The 23,880-nt window shown below is 44.7% G+C and overlaps 1 protein-coding gene across 1 annotated transcript in view; it reads left to right on the plus strand.

The window, feature by feature from the left end:
• dnah3 (dynein axonemal heavy chain 3) overlaps window positions 1–23,880 on the plus strand; it is a 50,988-nt gene that overhangs the window by 20,414 nt on the left and 6,694 nt on the right. Inside the window, exons 21-52 of the mRNA XM_014158986.2 lie at window positions 2,932–3,048; window positions 3,310–3,489; window positions 3,597–3,733; window positions 4,128–4,329; window positions 4,418–4,510; window positions 4,636–4,746; window positions 6,333–6,447; window positions 6,575–6,773; window positions 6,964–7,072; window positions 8,087–8,377; window positions 8,541–8,632; window positions 8,748–8,967; window positions 10,266–10,400; window positions 10,545–10,656; window positions 10,818–11,059; window positions 11,823–11,923; window positions 12,248–12,353; window positions 12,588–12,717; window positions 12,910–13,146; window positions 13,619–13,722; window positions 13,917–14,211; window positions 15,088–15,267; window positions 15,523–15,646; window positions 17,187–17,343; window positions 17,490–17,633; window positions 17,856–18,215; window positions 19,051–19,357; window positions 19,523–19,688; window positions 20,014–20,230; window positions 20,885–21,067; window positions 21,290–21,488; window positions 21,721–23,862. Coding sequence (XP_014014461.1) covers window positions 2,932–3,048; window positions 3,310–3,489; window positions 3,597–3,733; window positions 4,128–4,329; window positions 4,418–4,510; window positions 4,636–4,746; window positions 6,333–6,447; window positions 6,575–6,773; window positions 6,964–7,072; window positions 8,087–8,377; window positions 8,541–8,632; window positions 8,748–8,967; window positions 10,266–10,400; window positions 10,545–10,656; window positions 10,818–11,059; window positions 11,823–11,923; window positions 12,248–12,353; window positions 12,588–12,717; window positions 12,910–13,146; window positions 13,619–13,722; window positions 13,917–14,211; window positions 15,088–15,267; window positions 15,523–15,646; window positions 17,187–17,343; window positions 17,490–17,633; window positions 17,856–18,215; window positions 19,051–19,357; window positions 19,523–19,688; window positions 20,014–20,230; window positions 20,885–21,067; window positions 21,290–21,488; window positions 21,721–23,862 — 7,507 coding nt within the window. The remainder of the gene's footprint in view (window positions 1–2,931; window positions 3,049–3,309; window positions 3,490–3,596; window positions 3,734–4,127; window positions 4,330–4,417; window positions 4,511–4,635; window positions 4,747–6,332; window positions 6,448–6,574; window positions 6,774–6,963; window positions 7,073–8,086; window positions 8,378–8,540; window positions 8,633–8,747; window positions 8,968–10,265; window positions 10,401–10,544; window positions 10,657–10,817; window positions 11,060–11,822; window positions 11,924–12,247; window positions 12,354–12,587; window positions 12,718–12,909; window positions 13,147–13,618; window positions 13,723–13,916; window positions 14,212–15,087; window positions 15,268–15,522; window positions 15,647–17,186; window positions 17,344–17,489; window positions 17,634–17,855; window positions 18,216–19,050; window positions 19,358–19,522; window positions 19,689–20,013; window positions 20,231–20,884; window positions 21,068–21,289; window positions 21,489–21,720; window positions 23,863–23,880) is intronic.

Here is a 23,880-nt window from a genome sequence, read left to right on the forward strand (position 1 = left end):
TGGTAGCCATGCTGGTTAAGTGTGCCTTGAATTCTAAATAAATCAATGATGGTGTCACCAGCAAATCACCCCCACACCATCACACCTCCTCCTCCATGATTCACGGTGGGAGCCACACATGCAGAGATCATCCGTTCACCTCTGCGTCTCACAAAGACTAATGTCCATTGCTCGTGTTTCTTGGCCCAAGCAAGTCAAATCAAATTTGATTTGTCACATGCGCTGAATACAACAGGTGTAGCCTTTACAGTGAAATGCTTACTTACAAGCCCTTAACCAGCAATGCAGTTTTAAGAAGAAAAAAAAGTGTTAAACTATTTACTAAAATAAACTGAAGTGGTGCAGCCGTCTAACGCACTGCATCACAGTGCTAGAGGCATCACTACAGACCCTGGTTCAATTCCAGGCTTTATCATACCCGGCAGTGATTGGGAGTCCTATAGGGCCCAGCGTTGTCCGGGTTAGGGTTTGGCCAGGGTAGGCCGTCATTGTAAATAAGAATTTGTTCTTAACTGACTTGCCTAGTTAAATAAAGGTTAAATTTAAAAATAAATATAATTAAAAAAAAATATATAAATAAAATTAGAAAAATAACAAATAATTAAGGAGCAACAAGCAACAAAACAGTAACGACGCTATATACAGGGGGTACCGGAACAGAGTCAATGTGCGGGGGCACCTGTTAGTTGAGGTAATATGTACATGGTGGTAGAGGTAAAGTGACTACGCATAGATAATAACAGAGAGTAGCAGCAGCGTAAATATGGGGGTGGGAGGGGGACAATGCAAATAGTCCGGGTAGCCATTTGATTAGCTGTTCGGGAGTCTTATGGCTTGGGGGTAGAAGCTGTTATGGCTTGGGGGGGTAGAAGCTGGGGGTAGAAGCTGTTATGGCTTGGGGGTAGAAGCCTTTTGGACCTAGACTTGGTACCGCTTGTCGTGCGGTAGCAGAGAAAACAGTCTATGACTAGGGTGGCTGAAGTCTTTGGCAAATCTTTGGGCCTTCCTCTGACACCGCCTGGTATAGAGGTCCTGGATGGCAGGAAGCTTGGCCCCAGTGATGTACTGGGCCTAACGCAATGCGTAGTGCCTTGCGGTCGGAGGCCGGGCAGTTGCCATACCAGGCAGTGATGCAACCAGTCAGGATGCTCTTGATGGTGCAGCTGTAGAACCTTTTGAGGATCTGAGGACTCATGCCAAATATTTTCAGTCTCCTGAGGGGGAATAGGTTTTGTTGTGCCCTTTTCACGACTGTCTTGGTGTGTTTGGACCATGATATAGTAGTAGTTTGTTGGTGATGTGGACACCAAGGAAGTGGTTTCTTTGCAGCAATTTGACCATGAAGGCCTGATTCACGCAGTCTCCTCTGAACAGTTGATTTTGTGATGTGTCTGTTACTTGAACTCTGTGAAGTATTTGTTTGGGCTGCCATTTCTGAGGCTGGTAACTCTAATGAAGTTATCCTCTGCAGCAGAGGTAACTCTGGGTCTTCCTTTCCTTTGGTGGTCCTTGCCAGTTTCATCATAGCTTTTGATGGTTTTTGCGATTGCGCTTGAAGAAATTTTTGAAAGTTCTTTCAATTTTCCTGGATTGACGGACCATGTCTTAAAGTAATGAAGGACTGTTGTTTCTCTTTGCTTATTTGAGCTGTTCTTGCCATAAAATGGACTTGGTATTTTACCAAATAGGGCTATCTTCTCTGTACCACCTCTACCATGTCAAAGTTAAGTTGTAGTCGGCTGCTTTGTTCTGGAAGTGTTTGTTAGAATGGATCCTTCAGACGTTCCAATGGTTGCTTGAAGGGATCTTTCTCGTGTCTTTTGTCAAAGTTCTAGACTACATTACATTACCCAGCTGCAGACTGAGAATGTTTGGTATAGTCTTTGCCTTCTTCACTCGTCGAGTGAATTCAGCTCACGCTGTCGGTCACGCTGGTCTGTATTTAAATTGCAACCATTTCAACGTATTCAGCTCGCGCTGCACGTATACTGGTCTGTTGTAAATTTTGTTAGCAGTCCTTTTATGCACTCGCCTTGGAGGGCGGTTCTATCACGTTGCCACAATGTCTGTGCTCACGTGGGCGTGGTCACTGACTCGGCAAAAGCTTACCTGAAAAACAATTCTCATCTAGAAGGCCAAAATCACATTTAATCTTTTCACAACTAGTTTCATATTTAATCATATGTTTTACAACATTTAGAAGCAAATCTGATAACTACATTGTGAAAGCTCTTGAAGATACAGTTATCTTGCTATACCATCCGTAATGACATCACAAAATGCTAAATTATATAACATGATTATTGTTTCGATCCCCACCAACCATTCCCCACATTGTTTATGTTAGAAATATTGTTTCAATATCCAATCATTTATGTTAAAGTACTGCAAAGTCTCTCTCTATTCTAACACTCAGACATTCCATTCTCAATACTGCAAAGGCAAGAGAGAGAAAGTTTACGATAGGTCGTTAAAATCATAAAACCGCCCCCCCCTTCCTCTCTGGTGGGAGAGGGGGTGGGGGGGCTCTCTTTGATCCTCACTCAGGAGGAAAAGTCATGACAAGGTGTTTGAGAGAATACCAAGAGTGTGCAAACCTGTCATCAAGGCAAAGGGTGGCTACTTTGAAGAATCTCAAATATTTAACACTTTTTTGGTTACTACATGATTCCATATATGTTATTTCATAGTTTTGATGTCTTCACTATTATTCTACAATATAGAAAATAGTCAAAATTAAGAAAAACCCTTGAATGAGTAGGTGTGTCCAAACTTTTGACTGATACTGCATATAAAACACAGGGAAATCATGTTTTTTTACAGCACTGGGCCTTTAATAGGCCAGACTGGTTCAGTTTGATATGTGCTGTGTGATGTTGGGTGTGGAAAGAAGCCATCTCTTATTCCGCATGTGTGTGTGTGCGAGTGTAGGGTACGAGTATTGTATCTGCAGTGGACGACATCCAAGTGCTCCTAGACGACCACGTCATCAAGACCCAGACCATGCGAGGGTCACCCTTCATCAAGCCCATAGAGGCTGACTGTAAGGTAGGATCATCACACTGCCACCTGTCATCTCTGGTCTACTGGATTGGGTGACATCCCAGTTGAGATCATTCATGGCCATGAAAATTGATACTAGCCAATATTCTCCTGTAATGTACGTTCGCATTGTACATTCATTCTAAGGGTTTTTAAATCTTTCTGTTTTTCTCACTCCTTCTTTCTTCTTTCTCTTACCTCTCACTTTCTTTATCCTTTTCACTTCAATCTCAAATCTCTATTTTCCCTTCTCCCTCCCGTTCTCAGCAATGGGAGGACAAGTTGCTGATGATGCAGGACATCTTGGACTCCATGTTGAAGTGTCAAGCTACCTGGCTCTACCTGGAGCCCATCTTCAGCTCTGAGGACATCATCGCCCAGATGCCTGAGGAGGGACGCAAGTTTGCCATCGTGGACCGATACTGGAAAGATATCATCGCCGAGGCGGTGAGACACACACACCCCCGAAATTACTGTGTGTGTGTGTGTGTGCGTGCCTATATGTGTGTGGGGATTTCCTTATCTTGACTAATACCCTGTATGTGTGTGTTCAGATGAAGGACACGCGTGTGCTGGTGGCTACAGACCAGGCCAACATGCTGGGCCGTCTCGAGGAGGCCAATGTATTTCTGGAGGACATCCAGAGAGGCCTCAACACCTACCTGGAGAAAAAGAGACTATTCTTCCCCAGGTAACTCGAACAACTATTAACATTCTCTTTGAAATTGCATGTCACTTTGACATACTCTTAAGTATAAGTATGTTAATGCTCACATGAAATGTGTGTATTTTAGCATTTACGTCAATCTTGTATGTATTCATGTCTATGGGAGACTTGTGAGTTAAGATTGTGCAGCCCATTTAGCCCTTGAAGAGTCAGGCTCTTGGAGAACTGTCAGAACTGTCAACTGATTTATTATTTAACTGGTACATCTCAATTCAATCACAGTGAATGGCTTATGCTCCAATCAAAATGCAATGAGTCAGAGGATGTGTCTGAAAGAGCACCTTATTCCCTTTATAGTGCACTACATAGGGAATAGGCTGCCATCTCGGACTTACCTCTGACTGAATCTAATCCACAGGTTCTTCTTCCTGTCCAACGATGAGTTGCTGGAGATCCTGTCAGAGACAAAGGACCCGAGGCGTGTCCAGCCCCACCTGAAGAAGTGCTTCGAGGGCATCGCCAAGCTGGAGTTCACCGAGGACATGGAGATCACTGGCATGATCAGCTCTGAGAAGGAGTTAGTGCCGTTTAGCACCAAGCTCTACCCTGCCAAAGCTAAGGTACTATTGTAGGACACACACACGCATTCAGGCACACACACACCTACACACACACGCTGATGTGACTGTGTGGTGTGGTCCCATGCAGGGCATGGTGGAGAAGTGGCTACAGCAGGTGGAAAGCATGATGATGACCAGCGTTAGAGATGTCATCCACAAAGGAGTGGACCAGTATGTCGAGGTACAGTAAAGACATAAATCCAATTTAGAAAATAAAAAAATGTCAATTGAAATGTTTTTGGACAATTACAGTTCAAATGTATTATTTTTTATTTATTTATTTTTTTACGCATGATTATTTTGCAGGTCCCCAGGAAAAAGTGGGTGTTGCAGTGGCCTGGTCAGGTTGTTATTTGTGCCTCGTCCATTTTCTGGACCAGTGAGGTCTCTGAGGCCATCGAGACCAATACCCTGCACGTGAGTCACATAATACATAACATTACCAAAGACAGTACAGTATGAAGATAGGCAGAAACTGCATCTCCTATGGAAATCCCTGATCACTCTTGTAGGCAAGTCAAGGCGACGTTGGCTAGCTAAGCTCATGCACAGAAACACGTCGTCGGGTCTAACAGTCGTCTTGCGTCGAACTGCGCATGTGCAGGCCGTCAAATCAAAGGCACACCTTCGATGTAAAGTTTTTTTTTGCAAAAATGAAAACGTGTCAGTTTGTCACTTTCATGAGGTTGGAGTAATAACATGTTCAACTGCTTAAGACATTGGGTCCAATCTAGGTTGTGCCTTTAGATTTCGAGAAAATTAAGTACATTTTTTACAATTAGATTTAACCTTTATTTAACACGGCAAGTCAGTTAAGAACAAATTCTTATTTACAATGACGGCCTACACCGGCCAAACCCGGACGACGCTGGGCCAATTGTGCGCCACCATATGGGACTCCCAATCACGGCCGGTTGTGATACAGCCTGGAATCGAACCAGGGTGTCTGTAGTGACACCTCAAGCACTGAGATGTGGTGCCTTAGACCACTGCGCCACTCGGGAGCCCAAGCAAGAATGTTTCACTTCTCTCATTGACTTCTCTAACCACAAACCCCTGCTTGGTCTGCTTCGCAAGCGTTCCTGGAAGTCTTGCGATGTTGCGCCTCTGTGTTTAGAAATTCAGTGGTATTACTCTACATCCTTATTCACCTAATGTAGCCCCGCCTACTTGACCCAGTTGCTGATCAAACGCCCTTGTCTTTCAACTTCCCTCTAATTAATTAACAGCTTTGCACACTCTTGGCATTTTCTCAACCAGCTTCATGAGGAATGCTTTTCCAACGGTCTTGAAGGAGTTCCCACATATGCTGAGCACTTGTTGGCTGCTTTTCCTTCACTCTGCTGTCCAACTCATCCCAAAACATCTCAATTGGGTTGAGTTCGGGGGATTGTGGAGGACAGGTCATCTGATGCAGCACTCCATAACTCTCCTTCTTGGACAAAAAGCCCTTACACAGCCTGGAGGTGTGTTTTGGGTCCTTGTCCTGTTGAAAAACTAATTATAGTCTCACTAAGCGCAAACCAGATGGGATGGCGTATCACTGCAGAATGCTGTGGTAGCCATGCTGGTTAAGTGTACCTTGAAATATAAATAAATCACTAACAATGTCACCAGTAAAGCACCATCACACCTCCTCCATGCTTCACGGTGGGAACCACACATGCGGAGATCATCCGTTCACCTACTCTGCGTCTCACAAAGACACAGCGTTTGGAACCAAAAATCAAAAATTTGGACTCATCAGACCAAAGACTGCCAAGAGTGTGCAAAGCTGTCATCAAGGCAAAGGGTGGCTACTTTGAAGAATCTCAAATATAAAATATATTTTGATATGTTTAACACTTTTTTGGTTACTACATTATTCCATGTATTATTTCATAGTTGTGATGTCTTCACTATTATTCTACAATGTAGAAAATAGTAAAAATAAAGAAAAACCCTTGAATGAGTAGGTGTGTCCAAACTATTGACTGGTACTGTATGTGTTGATCCATTCTAAGGCCTATGTGGATAAGAGCAATGCCCAAATAGCTGTCATTGTGGAGCTGGTGCGTGGGAAGCTGAATGGAGGGGCCAGAATGACCTTAGGATCTCTCACAGTCATTGATGTCCACGGTATGTCCCACTTTTTCCTTTATATTAGTTCTTCTTCTTCTTCTGAGTTCACCCCAGAGGAAGTCGGTGTCAAATCTCTCACACACACACTTTTTCTCACTCACACACTCTCTCCTCTCTCTCCCAGCTCGGGACGTGGTAGCTAAACTGGCTGAGGACCGTATCTCCTCCCTGAATGACTTCTCCTGGATCAGTCAGCTGAGGTACTTCTGGGAGGACGGAGACGTGCGCCTGCGTATGATCACCACCACTGTCAAGTACGGCTACGAGTACCTGGGCAACTCCGGCCGTCTGGTCATCACCCCACTCACTGACCGCTGCTATAGGTCAGTCATCAACTGTAACCCCGACTTGGTTGACTTACCACTAACATAGTAATGACCATGGTTATAATGCATACATGGGCACAGTTGCTGGACATAACTTTATTCCATATGGATATTGAAAGGTACTCTATGTCTATGAAAAGAGAACAGTCATGTCATGTTGGAGGTTGCATGTTACATGTTCCCATAGGACACTGATGGGTGCCCTGAAGCTGAACCTGGGAGGAGCCCCCGAGGGCCCTGCAGGGACAGGCAAGACTGAGACCACCAAGGATCTGGCCAAAGCTCTGGCTAAGCAGGTACATGATCATTTTTGTATTTTTTAACCTTTATTTAACTAGGCAAGTCAGTTAAGAACGTTATTTTTTTATATACTTTGTTTTTATTATAGGAACGCAAAGTACAAATAAAGTTTAAAAAAAAGAACAACAAAAAAGATCTGTCAGTTACAGTGCACATCATACCTTCATCATATTAGTTACATTGACATCTTTGAATTAGACCTTTTTCAAGTACGAAACCCATTTTTCCCAGTATTCCTGACCTCTCTCCTCTTGTGTTCTTAAAGCAAAGGTCATACGCTCCATGTGGTGTATTTCTTTTACAATGTCTATCCATTGTGTCACTGTGGGAGGGTCTTTTTGTAGCCATTTCCTAGTGATAGCCTTTTTACTGGCTGCCAGTAGGACCTTCAAGAGGTACTTTTCTCTGTTGTCTAAGTTATCAGGTATTTCACCCAAGTACAAAGAAATGAATGTTTGTTCTATGTCAAATCCCATTATTTTTCCAATGTTAGATCTTATTTCTCCCCAGTAAGTTTAGATTGCGGGGCAAGTCCAGAAGATATGAGAGTGATCCAACCTCAGTAGACCGCATTCCCTCCAACAAGGGTGTAGGGAGCCAGTCTGTTTTGATTTCAGTTTAGGTGTTATGAAGAAACATATAACATTCTTCCAACAGAATTCTCTCCATGACCTTGAGTTGGTGGAGCTTTGTTGAGTCTCTAATATGTTAAGAACATTCTTATATACAATGAAGGCCTACACCGGCCAAACCTGGATGACGCTGGGCCAATTGTGTGCCACCCAATCACGGCCGGTTGTGATACAGCCTGGATTCATACCAGGGTGTCTGTAGTGACACCTCAAGCACTAAGATGCAGTGCCTTAGACCACTGCGCCACTCGAGAACCCTACTAATGCATTACTGTCTTAACTTTTCACCCAAAGTTTGTTCAGTCTTCAGGTATCATATTTAATTGCATTCATTCACTACAATTTGATTTGTTATATCTTGTTCTTTGCTTCTCTCAGTGTGTGGTGTTCAACTGCTCTGACGGCCTGGACTACAAGGCCATGAGTAAGTTCTTCAAAGGACTGGCACAATCCGGGGCTTGGGCCTGCTTCGACGAGTTCAACCGAATCGAAGTGGAGGTGCTGTCTGTGGTGGCCCAGCAGGTGCTGAGTATCCAGCAGGCCATTGCTAGGGACCTGAAGACCTTCATGTTCGAGGGGACCGAGTTGTCCCTCAATCCCACCTGCTCCGTCTTCATCACCATGAACCCTGGCTATGCAGGCAGAGCCGAGCTCCCAGACAACCTCAAGGTACAGTACACCTACCACTGACTATAGGATCAACAGTAGTTATTTGAAACTTAAAAGGGATAGGTCACAATTTACATTGTATAGTTCAACTAGTTTTGCATTAGGTTTATTGCAAGAAAAACAATGAGATTGGGAGTGTGGAGCTGTCAATCTTCTCTTGCAGGTTCTTTTCCGTACGGTGGCTATGATGGTGCCTGACTATGGTCTCATTGGTGAGATCTCACTTTACTCTGTGGGCTTTATCGAGTCTCGTAGGTATGAATCATACTGATATATAACTAATCTATTGTGGTTGTCTTGTCATATACATAGTTCTTTAACTTCTCACGTTGACTCAACAAAAAAAAAACTTTCTTGGTGTTCCTATCAGTCTTGCCGGGAAGATTGTGGCAACCTACCGCCTGTGTTCAGAGCAGCTGTCCTCGCAGCATCACTACGACTATGGTATGCGCGCCGTGAAATCAGTCCTGACTGCCGCGGGGAACCTAAAACTGAAGTACCCGAAGGAGAACGAGAGTGTTCTGCTGCTCAGAGCACTGATGGACGTCAACATGGCCAAGTTTCTGGCCCAGGATGTGCCTCTGTTTCAAGTAATGTTGCTTATGTTTCAGGATTATTCAGCTTTGTCACACTGATTTGGTATACCCTGATTTTGTATATCTTATCAGGCTGTTTTTTTACATAATTTCTCTATCTAGGTAACCAATGCCATCATTGTCACACAGCAAATTCTCCAGTGTTAAATCAACACTGAGAGTTAAATTTAACACAGTTCCAGTGTCCATACGGGTCCACACTTTTCAGTGTTAAATTACCACTGCATTTCCCAGTGTGCCTTTCGAGTGATGAGTTACCACCCATGACTGTATTTGTTAGTGAGAGAGAAATGGTGGTTGCATTCATTCATGTAATGTAATGTTCAGTCCTGTGGCCTTTACCAGATGAGATCCTAAGCAAATATGTTATCATTCAAATGTAATTATTACAATAAATATTTCATAAGGCCTTATTTTGAGCGCCTAGTTTTACCTTAATACAGTTGCCTCAAACTCATTGTTTACAGGCCACATCAAGCCACATTATGCTGGCTAGCAACGTGATGTGTAATTCCTATTAGAATCCAGCCAGAGTGGGGATCTAAAATATTTGTATTCACCTACAACTTGCATTTAGAATGACTGCCAGATTTGGGAAGAATAAGATATGAGATTACCTAAAGCATCTTAACTGGAACAACCATTTCAGTAACGGGTGCAACACGTCCAAGTAACAGATTGGATTAGTATAGAAAAATATATGTTATTTATATTTGAGTAGCATACGGCAGGTAGCCTAGTGGTTAGAGCATTGGGCTAGTAACCGAAAGGTTGCTAGATCGAATCCTCGAGCTAACAAGCTAAAAATCTGTCGTTCTGCCCCTGAACAAGGCAGTTAACCCACTGTTCCTAGGTTGTCATTGTAAATAAGAATTTGTTCATAACTGACTTGCCTGGTTAAATTAAAAATTAATCAACCATGCAAAAACATAGATATTGAAATAAACATTTCTAAAAATACACCTGCAATAAGAGAATGCTGGGAAATCTGATAATGATGGGTGTGGTTTTAGTTTAACTCTTGTTATTAAAACCAACACTGGGGTTCATTTACACCAATAAGTGTTAATTTAACATTTACAGTGCTAATTTCACTCCGGTATTAACAGTAGAAATGTTACACTGAAAAATCAACGCTAGGTAACACTATGCACCTATGTCATCATTACAAACTGAGTAATTTTATGCTTCTCCACAGAAGCAAATTCTGTCAAAGCTTTCTTTTAGTGCACATTTAAACTGTCGTATCTCTGTCTTTCACACATGACTGTATTTTTTAATTATATCCATAGGGTATCATATCGGATCTCTTCCCTGGGGTGGTCCTTCCCAAACCAGACTACGATCTTCTCATGCAGGCCCTGAATGACAACATCACCAAGCTCCAGCTCCAGCCCGTGCCCTGGTTCATCGGCAAAATCATCCAGGTCATCCAAAAACAAAATGGCAGCATTTCTCTGTCCTTCTCAGAGACACTGATGCCTCAACCTCACCTATTATTCGAAGACATTGTGGTTGAATAAGGATCAATGCTGTAAGAATTTCTCCCTTTGGTTCTTTCGTGTTGATAGGTGTATGATATGATGCTGGTGCGTCACGGTTTCATGATCGTGGGAGACCCTCTGGGTGGGAAGACCTCTGCCTATAAAGTCCTGGCTGGGGCCCTGGGTGATCTGTTTGAAGGTCAGTCCTACCAGACAGCAACTTTATGACATCGAAAGTCCACATTATCAAGCCATAAGTAGCGTCAGTTTTGGCAACAACAAATAAATTGCACCAAAATATGATTCACACTTTATATTCTATTTTTATGGTCGCCATGTTTCCATCCTCTTTACTCCCAGCTGGTCTGATGGAGGAGTTTGCGGTCGACTACCGGATCATCAACCCCAAGGCCATCACCATGGGCCAGCTGTACGGTTGCTTCGACCCGGTCAGCCACGAGTGGTCAGACGGGGTGCTGGCCGTCTCCTTCAGGGAGCAGGCCGTCTCCACCTCGGACGACCGCCAGTGGATCCTCTTCGACGGGCCCATCGACGCGGTGTGGATCGAGAACATGAACACCGTGCTGGACGACAACAAGAAGGTAAGGAGTTAGCTTCATTAACTAGGTTTCCATTCAATTGGCAACATATTTTCATGCAAATATTCTAAAATCTACAAAAAAGATTTTCCCACCAGAGATGTTTTTCCATCAAATTGACTTATTGGGGATAGAAGGCCAAGCATCGATCATCATGTCACCAGAATAAGACCCTTAATATTTATTGGAAAGGAGCATCAAGCTCATCACCTTGCACTTTCACCACCCTGTGAAGTTCATCATAACTTATTTAATCTGTAGCCTAATAAACTGTATGCTTTCCCGAGTCGTATTGTGATCCCAAGTTTATTATATCAATATTTGCGCATAAAAGCGTTTCCACCGCCATTTCTCGCATTATTAATTTTATCGACACAAAAAGATCCCACCTTGTCTGGTGTATTTTGTTTTGTCGATATTTGGAAAGTTTACCGACAAAGTCGCTGTTTCTATTAAATAAAATGTATCTGACATGTACTTTACTCTCATAAAAAGGTTGGATGGAAATCTGGTTATAGAGAGACATAACATATAAGCTTTATAATATGAAGTTATAAAGGCGCATACGCGCTGATATCAACTACTGTAAGCATGTCGGCTTTGAGTAAATTGAGTTTTCTTTTTACTTCTTCCAGTGACTACAAGTGACCTTTTACCATGATTTGCCCTCTTTGGACAGTAGTACAGTGTCCATTGATTAAATAACGAGTGCCCTGTTTGTCTAGTGCCAAACACTAAGGTAGGTTTTGTACTTTGTTCTCTGTAGCTGTGTCTGATGAGTGGCGAGATCATCCAGATGAGCGCTAAGATGAGTCTGATCTTTGAGACGGCCGACCTGGAGCAGGCCTCCCCAGCTACGGTCAGCAGGTGAGCGGGGGTGGGGGTTTTCGAGAAGTAGTGTCCTCAAATTCAATATGTTGTGGCTTACTGTATTTTGTGACTGGAAGAAAGGAGCAAACCGTTCTGGTTGGTTGTTGAGTCAACCAGTGGTAGTATAGCAAGTTGGTTGCTGATTGTTGATACTTTGATGAAGAAATTATTGTTCTGCTTTTAGGGGTGGATCTTAAGTTCCACTTAACTTGAATGTTCACTTAGTCATCCATTAATGTCAATGGATTTGACTTAGGTGGAAGTTAGGATTTGCCCCTTAATGAATTGCACATGGCTGTCTGACTGTCCTTGTATCTTCAGATGTGGTATGATCTACATGGAGCCTCACCAGTTAGGCTGGGCCCCTCTCAGAGACTCCTACATGGACACCTTGCCTGAGAGCCTGAGCACTGAACATAGAGACCTGGTGAGAACAGACACATAAAAAAAACCACTGTTTTCTTTTTTGTTTTACTTAAGAAAGGTCAATTTGAATATTCCTATATAATTATCCCCATACAGCATAATCAATGATTTGTACCACGCATTGTCCACTGGGTTATAAGACACATTTTGGTTGAATGCATTCAGTTGTGCAACTGACTAGGTATCCCCTTTCCATTGTATTATGTGTGACACACCATCTCGTGTCTTTCTGCAGATTGTAGACATGTTCAACTGGCTGGTCCAGCCCTGTCTGGACTTCATCTCCAGAGAGTGTCGTTTCCTGGTGTCGACATCCCCCATCCACCTGGCTTACAGCCTGATGAGGCTCTACACCTGTCTCCTAGGTCAGCCAACACACAGCTGTTTCATGATACAATGTCCGAACTATGAAGTCCAAACATAAACTGTGTTATATCTGTCTGGAGACGGTTTAGAAGACCTTTCTTATTGATTGATGAACTTGACTGCATGTACTGTATGTATGTGCGTGACTGCGTTCCTTTGTGTGTGTTGCTGCGCATGTACTGCTTCACCAGACGACATTGCGTCATCGGGGGCCGATGGCACGGAGCCCATGTCCAGTCAGCAGGTGACCATGTGGCTGCAGGGCCTGTTCCTATTCGCTGTGGTGTGGAGCGTGGGCGGGACCATCAACGGGGACAGCCGCAATAAGTTTGACGCCTTCTACAGGAACCTGATCATGGGCATGGATGACAACCACCCCCGGCCCAAAAGTGTCAAACTGACCAAGAACAACGTTTTCCCTGAGAGAGGTGACATGACCCTATCAATGAGTTGTGCTGTGACTGACAACCATACCTGACAACAGTCAGGCATTGCTGCTTAAGACATAACTTTTTAGCCGTGCTTTTACCCAGGGTGATTTTAGTTCTCTTAGGCATATGATCTACTTGATTTAATTCATCCCTTTCTAAGCTTCTTATTTTATCGCCTTTTATTTATTGCTGCGTTAGTCTCTCGTAACCACGGTTATCTTACTATTGTTTTACTATTTCAATTTATCTCTTAATTTTATCGGTCTATCTTGATTTTACATTTGCACAGAAACGTTTTTGTTTTATCTTCTTCACGTTGTATTATTTTATTTGTTAAGCACCTTGAAATGCATTTGTTGTAAGAAATGTGCTATATAATAACGTTTGATTGATTAATTATTGTATTGAGCAAGTGAAAGAATCAAAGGTACAATTAGTCATATTTTTCATATTTTTCCCTCCTCTGTAGGCACCATCTATGACTACTACTTCCACAAGCAGGGCACAGGGCAGTGGAATACATGGACTGATTCCATCACCAAGGAGGAGTCCACTATTGCCGCTGGAGCCAATGTCAGTTGTTTACCTGAGAGTGTGACTGCTTGACGGGGTCAAATGGAGCTGTAACTGGGTGGCCATGTTCTGTAAAATCTCTCTTCTCCTTGTCAGTTTACTAGTGATTGGAGGGGTTCAAATGGGAGTAACCAGGTTGTCATGCTCTTTAACTGAAATTCCCCTTCTCTCTCTCTCTCTATTCCCCTTATTAGGTGTCAGACCTGATCATCCCCACCATGGAGACAGCCCGTCAGCTGTTCTTCCTGCAGACCTACCTGGCCCATGAGGTGCCCATGCTGTTCGTGGGGCCCACCGGCACGGGCAAGTCAGTCATCAACAACAGCTTTCTGCTCAAGCTTCCTAAGGAGCGCTACACACCCAACTGCATCAACTTCTCGGCACGCACCTCAGCCAACCAGACCCAGGACATCATCATGGGCAAGCTGGACCGCCGGAGGAAGGGCGTGTTTGGGCCACCCATGGGAAAGAAGTGTGTTGTCTACGTGGGTAAGGAATGAGTAGGGCACTCAGTGGAGCACGTTACTGTGTCCTTGCTACTCAATGCTTAACACAGGTGCGTCTGACATGGCCCCCTATTCCCTATATAGTGCACTACTTTTTCCCCTCAAAAGAAATAGGAAATAGGGTGCCGTTTTGGACACATCCAGTGTCTCCCCTACCATTTCACCTCAAAGAGTGTATGAATCCTCAGTTCCTTGGTTCCTCACGTCCTCTCTCCTCCCCTCCTCAAAACCAATGACTGTATATGAATGGACAAAGCCATTGATCACGTGACACCATTCATTTCTATATAAAGACTCAATAGCGCATTTGAAGCCAAAAAAGTTGGTTAAGATGGCATCTCATGGATAGATAACATGCGCAGTTTGAGCTACTCCAGGAAGTGACATTGCAGGTTAGCTTAGTGCTGCGCCCTCTCATTGAGTATTTTAAGTCGAGTACCGACCAAGGTACTGCAGGCTGCAATTAGCAACTAAATTATCCTTAGAACTTCTTCTGTGTGTGGTTCAAGGACATACATCTGGTGTAATAGAAGCAATTGTTGGTACCATGATTGTCTTAGAATTGTTCATTTATTTACACAAAGATTATCCACGAAGATTGTCATTTTCCCATTCACTATAATGGGGGATCCTGTTTTCTGCAAACAATGCCTGCAGTACCACGGTCAGCTTTGAACTTTGTGGCTTTAATGAGAGGGGGCAGTCGTTCTCCCCTGCTCAAAACGCATTTTTGAAGGTCAGAGAGGAGGAACCTTGAATTTCCTTCTCCAATACATTTTAAAAAGTGGGTGAGGAGAGAGGATGTGAGTAATCAAGGAAATACAGTTGAGATTCACCCTAGTGACCTTTGATCTATCAGATGACCTCAACATGCCTGCCAAGGAGATCTATGGCGCCCAGCCACCCATCGAGCTGCTGAGGCAGTGGATCGACCACTACCACTGGTACGACAAGAAGGACACCTCCAGGATTGACATTGTGGACATTCTGTTCGTATCCGCTATGGGGCCCCCTGGTGGGGGGAGGAATGACATTACAGGTACTCTTTCTTTGCCCTTCAGTACTGGGTGGTGTTCAGTAAGGCACATCAATTTGTGTTTCTTATTGAAAAAGTTGTGGTATTAGCTCTCCATTTTAAAACATTTTCTCACGTTTCGATCGTACTGAACAAGACCCTTTGCTTCAGTGATTTTGTATGCATAAATTGTTTTACCTTTCAAGTAGGTAGGTTTTCTCAAGGTGCATATCATTTTGTTGTAAAAGTTTACCAGTTAGTTTCTCTTTTAAATCATAGGCCGCTTCACTCGTCATTTGAATATTGTTTCTATCGACTCCTTTGACCATGAGACGCTGAGCAAGATATTCACCTCCATTACCGACTGGCATTTTGGCAAGGGATTTGATGCTGCTTTCTATAGGTGAGATGTCTAAAAGGTATTCTAACCTAGAATTGAGAGGCTATGCAGTTCTAAGGCCCATTTATGTTTTAGAGTGATGGACTTGGTGATGAACAGAGACATGAATTAATATCTGTTAAATGAATGAAATGAAAATGATATCTGTTCAATTAAAATGGCCCCTAAAAGGCTTGTAACCAACGATTTATGTAACCAACTATCTCTGTTGTTGAGGAAAGGACATATGTGGGACCAATGGATCATCTCACTCAATGGAATACATTCTGACCTCTGACATACAGTGCATTCGGAAAATATTCAGACCGTTTTACTGTTTATACATTTTGTTACATTATAGTCTTATTCTAAAATGGATTAAATAAAATGAATTACTCATCAATCTACACACAATACCCCATAATGACAAAGCGAAAAAAACAGGTTTGTAGATTTAAAAAAAACAGAAATAACTTGTTTACATAAGTATTCAGACCCTTTGCTATGAAACTTCAAATTGAGCCCAGGTGCATCCTGTTTCCATTGATCATCCTTGAGATGTTTCCAGAACTTGATTGGAGTCCACCTGTGGTAAATTCAATTGATTGGACATGATTTAGAAAGGCGCGCACCTGTCTATATAAGGTCCCACAGTTGACAGTGCATGTCAGAGCAAAAACCAAGCCATGAGGTCGAATGAATTGTCCGTAGAGCGCCGAGATAGGATTGTGTCGAGGGCAGATCAGGGGAAGGGTACCAAAACATTTCTGCAGCTTTGAAGGTCCCCAAGAACACAGTGGCCTCCATCATTCTTAAATGGAAGAAGTTTTGAACCACCAAGACTCTTCCTTGAACTGGCCACCCGGCTAAACTGAGCAATCGAGGGAGAAAGGCCTTGGTCAGGGAGGTGACCAAGAACCCGATGGTCACTCTGAAGGAGCTCCAGATTTCCTCTGTGGAGATGGGAGGATCTTCCAGATGGACAACCCTCTCTGCAGCACTCCACCAATCAGGCCTTTATGGTAGAGTGGCCAGACGGAAGGACTCTAAGAACATGAGAAACAAGATTCTCTGGTCTGATGAAACCAAGATTGAACTCTTTGGCTCGAATGCCAAGCGTCACATTGGGGGGAAACCTGGCACCATCCCTACGGTGAAACATTTTGGTGGCAGCATCATGCTGTGGGGATGTTTTTCAGTGGCAGGGACTGGGAGACCAGTCAGGATCGAGGGAAAGATGAACGGAGAAAATTACAGAGATCCTTGATGAAAACCTGCTCCAGAGTGCTTAGGACCTCAGACTGGTGCGAAGGTTCTCCTCCTAACAGGACAACGACCCTAAGCTCACAGCCAAGACAAGTTGACCAAGTCTCTGAATGTCCTTGAGTGGCCCAGCCAGAGCCAGAGTTTTTGCTTTGTCATTATGGGGTATTGTGTGTAGATTGATGAGGGGGAAAAAAGCAATTGAATACATTTAAAATAAGGGAATAACATTACAAAATGTGGGAAAAGTCAAGTGGTCTGAATACTTTACGAATGCACTGTATGTTGTCTTTGTGTCCAGACTGGGGAAGATCATGGTGCAAGCCACCATGGCTGTCTATCAGGATGCCATGGAGAGTTTCCTGCCCACTCCCTCCAAGTCCCACTACATCTTCAACCTCAGGGACTTTGCCAGGGTGATCCGCGGGGTGCTGCTCAGCCCACCCACGCACCTCCAGGCAAGGCCAGACGACAACAGCTCATAACGTTTATACAACTTCTATATACATTTTTTACTAAATACTTTACCTTATAAAAATACAAATGTATGGAGATTCTAAATGTTTTATATTCATTTATGTATGATCTGTTTCTGTGTGAGCAGGAGGGAGACAAGCTGATCCGCCTGTGGATCCATGAGGTCTACCGTGTGTTCTACGACCGCCTCATCGACAACGAGGACAGAGAGACATTCTTCAACATTGTCAAGGAGAGAACCTCCGGCTACTTCAAGCAGAGCATGGATAAGGTAAGTTCCACATTACACTTTTTATACATTCACAGTTCTTCATTGTTGGATGATCATTGTCTTTCAAAGATTTACCATGTATCTTCTGTCAGGCTTCTGCGTTAGTGTATGTGGGATTTATTTTAAGGGACTGAATTGAACTTAGTCTGATGGTTACTAGTTCAAGAGCAATGCACATGTTATTACCTCTAAATCCATTCTACTGTCCCCTGTTGTATGTAGCTGCTGACCCACCTGACGCCTAGCGGCAAGGTTGTGGATGAGACGATCCGCAGCCTGTTCTTCGGAGACTACGCCAAGCCCGACTCGGACGCCAAGGCCTACGACGAGATCACCGACCTGCACGTTCTGACCAACGTCATGGACTACTACCTGGACGAGTTCAACAACATCAGCAAGGCACCCATGTCCCTCGTCATGTTCAAGTTTGCCATCGAGCACATCTCGCGTATCTGCCGTGTGCTCAAGCAGGACAACGGGCATCTTCTCCTGGTGGGCATCGGGGGCTCAGGACGGCAGAGCGCCACCAAGCTGGGCACCTTCATCAACGATTACGACCTCTTCCAGATTGAACTAACCAAGGTAACCGGATAAAGAAAACTCTGAAGGTTAATGAATGTAGCTTAGTGAAAAATAGCGCCACCATGTGCTGGTCTCCGATAGAGGTGCCGGTTTAAATATATAGGTAAGAGGACTGATAATGACCAGCAGTAGACAGGGATACAATCCACACTTTATTGCCACACCAAATAGACACACAACTTTACAGAGGAGGTGGTAGTGGTAGTGGTTAATGGTCAACAACGCTCTAAACACCAGTCATTGAGTCCAGAAGAAGGATTTTCCATTTGGAAAGGTTCCAGATGTGAGTTGGGGTGGAGGACAGGAGTTTAGAGGTTGTCTCAACCTGCCCTCCTGGAAACAACTAAAGAGTTCAGTGGCAGACTCGGGTCTCCAACCCCAGGCTAGGCACTGATTGGCTGGCTGGGTCAGCTGACTGTTCCCTGGCAACCTGTGCCCGAACACATAGGTTTGAAGTGGCCTTCTGCAGCAAGACAGTAGACACAGGTTGGGGGTTGGTAGCCTACCTCAGCTGTAATGAGTCACAAAGTTTGTCCCTAAATCCCAGGGCCAGCGGGAGGGTTTGAAAGAAGGTTCTGAGAAGTACTCACGGGTAACTGAGGGTTTTCTTCGACTTTCGAGGTCATGCTAATTAGGCTACGTATCTTGTGTAGTCTTGATGATGGTTTGCATTTGTATATTGTATGTATTATATGTATTCCCATTTGGATTGTATGTTAAGCACCTTTAGTGACCAAAGTACAGTCAGTCCTGCCCATTCTTTTACCCGTCTGATAAAGTCCATGAAAGTCTGGAAATAAGTCCATGAGTCCAATTCATTAATTTATTCACCAAGAACTACGGAGTGTCGGAGTGGCGCGACGACCTAAAGCGGTTGATGCTGAAGGCGGGCCTGCAGGGCAAGAACATGGTGTTCCTGTTCAATGACAGCCAGATCAAGGACGAGGCCTTTGTGGAGGACATCAACATGCTGCTCAACACAGGCGACGTGCCCAACATCTTCCCAGCCGACGAGCGCGCAGACATCATTGACAAGGTACAGGGTATCGCACGCGTGGAGGGCAAGAAGATCGACGCAACACCACTCTCCATGTACAACTTCTTCATCGAGCGTGTCAAGGCAAACCTTCACATTGTGCTCGGTGGGTACCTTCAACATTTCATACATTTAGTATTATTACCAGGTTACCCCCCATACTTAATCTCCTTACTGGTAATTGTGATTTCAATCCCACATCCCACATTAGAGTTAACTTGATTTAAGAGTCTTCATGTCTAAACAGTGATGGTGTTTGTCTTTGGAATAGCAATGAGCCCGATTGGGGATGCCTTCCGAAACCGGTTGAGGATGTTCCCCTCCCTCATCAACTGTTGCACCATCGACTGGTTCCAGGCCTGGCCTAAAGACGCTCTGGAAATGGTGGCCAACAAGTTCCTGGAGGACGTGGAGCTGGAGGATAACGTCAGGCTACAGTAAGAAACTGATCCACTCATAACATCCAGCTAGTGTGTCTCTCTCTGTAGATTTAGCTACAAGCTGCGAAATAGCTATTAGCTGCTAGGCTACTAGTAGTCTATGGTAGGCTACTGGACTAGCTAATAGTCAACAGACTAGGTACTTAATATTCAATTTCTCTTCAGGTTTCTGCAAATTGATGACCACACACTTAATGAAAATGTACATGAGCTTGACCCATGTCAATTTATTGTGACCGAAAGGGACATCGTTTAACAGTCACAACTCCCCTCCCATTTCATGGATTTGTTTTACCAAGTCAGTGATTTGTGTGTCTCTCAGTGTGGTGGAGATGTGTAAAACCTTCCAGGAGAGTGTGGGAGGTTTGTCCGAGAGGTACTTCTCTCAACTCAGGAGACACAACTATGTGACGCCAACGTCGTACCTGGAGCTCATTCTCACATACAAGGTCCTGCTCAACTCCAAGAGGAGTGAGGTGGACACTCAGAGAAACCGCTACATTGTGGGTCTGGAGAAACTGTACTTTGCTGCATCTCAGGTAGGATAGTTTAGTGAACTAAGTCTACTTACATAAGTCCCATTTCTATTTGCTGAGTTACAATGCCTTGGTACAGAGTTAACAGACAACTATGGCCTATTTTGACACGTGATTGGCAGAAGAATCCCCATTGTGGGAATTATGAGGCCTCGGTATCCCATCATCACATCTTAAAGATGCACTGTGCAAAAATTGGTCCGCCATTTCATTGTTGCTAAAATGTGAATTTCTGTTTATGTGACAAAACAAGTATAGAGTAGAGAATCATTGTACCATCTAAACATTGTGAAATGTATTTTCCATAACCAAATATATTGTATTTTCAGCTGTTTTGAAGCTGGTGTACAAAACCGAAAGTAAAATATGTTTAAACAAAACTTAAGAACGGGCAGCATAGAAATAACGCACATAGAACAGATATCGCTTCTTAGAGACTTGCTTTTGATGAGAATTACAGATCTATAACTCACATTTCTATGTGAATAAGTTACATATTGCAGCTTTAACCCTTTAACGTACAATAAGGCGTAGTTAATCAATACAAAGAGCAAAAACTCACATTGTAAAGTCCCTAAATTGACTAACATTATGTTACAAGCCTTAAGCACTCTGCCCCTTCCATCTGAATGACTCCACTCCATGTTGGCTCCACAGGTATCGATAATGCAGGAGGAGCTGACCGCTCTGCAGCCAGAGCTGATCCAGACATCAGCTGAGACAGATAAGATGATGGTCAACATTGAGAAGGAGACGGTAGTCGTGGATGCTAAGAAAGAGCTGGTGTTGGCAGACGAGAAGGTGGCCAACGATGCTGCTGCAGCAGCCAAAGCTATAAAGGTACGTCTACACTGTCACTTTACAACACCTTGTATCATTCCGATCGACTCACACTAGAATTATAAAGACGATATACTGTAAATTACATATTTGGCGTTGCACGTTCCAATTACAATTAGCTCGGTATCTGTAATGTTAGAACTGCTAGTAAGGAAGAAAATGTTGACATATGACAGTAGTTTCTATATTAAATGTGAGTGACTGCCTGCTGTTTGTTTTCAGGATGAGTGTGAGGGTGACCTGGCGGAGGCCATGCCTGCCCTTGAGGCTGCCTTGTCAGCCCTGGACACCCTGAAACCCTCAGACATCACAGTGGTCAAGTCCATGTCGAACCCTCCAGGTCTAGTCAAACTGGTCATGGAGTCCATCTGCATCATGAAAGGCATCAAGCCAGAGAGGAAGCCCGATCCTGGTGGCTCAGGTAAGCACTCATTGCATTGTAAAGAAGACACTGTTATTGTATAATCAAATTGTAATGTACTGTATGGGCCTAGTTTAAATGTTTATCATCAAACTGATAATTTATGTAATATTAAATTACACAGATGAAACAGGAAATTATGCACGAAAGCAGATACTTTTCTGTAAATATGTTTGAAAAAACATGGGCTTAATTATGTTTTTTTTTCTATGTTTGATTATTTGTGTTACAGGTAAGATGATTGAGGACTTCTGGGGCCCCTCCAAGAAGCTCCTGGGAGACATGAAATTCCTGGAGAACCTCAAAGCCTATGACAAAGACAACATCGCTGCCGCCAACATCAAGAAGATCCGCGACAAATTCATCGACAACCCCGAGTTCCAGCCCTCCATCATCAAGAACGTCTCCTCTGCCTGTGAGGGCCTTTGTAAGTGGGTGCGGGCCATGGAGGTGTACGAGCGTGTGTCCAAAGTGGTGGCCCCCAAGATAGAGAAGCTGAAGGAGGCTGAGGACGAGCTTGGGGTGCAGATGCAGATGCTGTCCGTGAAGAGAGCTGAGCTGAAGGAGGTGGTGGACAAGCTCCAGGACCTGAACAACACGTTCGAGGCCATGTGCAACAAGAAGAAAGACCTGGAAGAAAACATTGAGCTGTGCTCCCAGAAGTTGATCAGGGCAGAGCAGCTGATTGGAGGGCTGGGTGGGGAGAAGGACAGGTGGACGGAGGCTGCCCGGTTGCTGGGGATCAGGTACACCAACCTGACAGGCGACGTGCTCCTCTCCTCCGGCACCGTGTCCTACCTGGGGGCCTTCACCGTGGACTACCGTGTGGAGTGCCAGCGGGAGTGGCATCTGCTCTGCCAGGCCAAGAAGGTGCCATGCTCCGAGGACTTCACCCTCAGCAACACCCTGGGCAACCAGGTGTCCATCCGGGCATGGCAGATCGCTGGCCTGCCCGTCGACTCCTTCTCCACTGACAACGGAATCATCGTGTCCAACTCACGCCGCTGGCCCCTCATGATCGACCCACAGGGCCAGGCCAACAAGTGGATCAAGAACATGGAGAAGGCCAACAAGCTGGCCGTCATCAAGCTGTCAGACGGCAACTATGTGAGAACACTGGAGAACTCCATCGCGTTCGGCACCCCTGTTTTGCTGGAGAACGTTGGAGAAGAACTTGATGCAGTACTGGAACCGGTGCTGCTGAAACAGACCTTCAGACAACAAGGTGTGGAGTACATGAAGCTAGGTGAGAACATTGTGGAGTACTCCAAAGATTTCCTCTTCTACATGACCACCAGCCTGAGAAGCCCTCACTACCTCCCCGAGGTGGCGGTTAAAGTCTGCCTGCTAAACTTCATGATCACCCCACTGGGTTTGGAGGACCAGCTTCTGGGCATCATGGCCGCCAAGGAGAAACCAGAACTAGAAGAGAAGAAGAACCAGCTGATCCTGGAGAGTGCTGCCAACAACAAGCAGCTGAAGGAGATTGAGGATAAAATCCTCAAAATCCTGTCTTCCTCAGAGGGTAACATCCTAGAAGACGAAACGGCCATCAAGGTCCTGTCTTCCTCCAAGGTGCTGTCTGAGGAGATCTCGGAGAAGCAGAAGATTGCTAGTGTCACAGAGAAGGAGATTGACGACACTCGCATGGGCTACCGGCCTGTGGCCGAGCACTCGTCCATCCTGTTCTTCTGCATCTCGGAGCTGGCCAACATAGAGCCCATGTACCAGTACTCGCTCACCTGGTTCATCAACCTCTACCTGCAGTCCATCGCCCAGAGCTTGAAGAGCGACGACCTGGCCACCCGCATCGAGAACATTGTGGAGCATTTCACCATCAGCATCTATAACAACGTGTGCCGATCGCTCTTCGAGAAGGACAAGCTGCTCTTCTCCTTGCTCCTCACCGTGGGCATCATGCAAGGCAAGGGCCAGGTGGACGACACCATCTGGCGCTTCCTCCTCACCGGTGGCATCACTCTGGACAACCCCGACCCCAACCCCGCTCCTGAGTGGCTATCCGACAAGTCCTGGTCAGAAATCGTAAGAGCATCCAAGCTGCCAAACTTAGAAGGTCTCTTCGAGCACGTCCGAGACAACATTCCCAAGTGGAAGAAGATCTACGATTCGGGGAAGCCTCATAAGGAGCAGCTGCCTGACAGCTGGAGGATGCTGGTGGGGATGCACCGCATGGTGGTGCTGCGCTGCTTCAGGCCGGACAAGCTGGTTCCGGCGGTGCAAGAGTTCATTGTGGACAACATGGGGCGCAGCTACATTGAGCCCCCGACCTTTGACCTGGCCGGGAGTTACAACGACTCCAACTGCTGCTCTCCTCTCATCTTTGTGCTCTCTCCAGGATCTGATCCCACTGCGGGTAATTTATTAGAGATAC

Source organism: Salmo salar, chromosome ssa19 (genome assembly GCF_905237065.1).
Source record: "Salmo salar chromosome ssa19, Ssal_v3.1, whole genome shotgun sequence".
Lineage (NCBI taxonomy): Eukaryota > Metazoa > Chordata > Actinopteri > Salmoniformes > Salmonidae > Salmo > Salmo salar.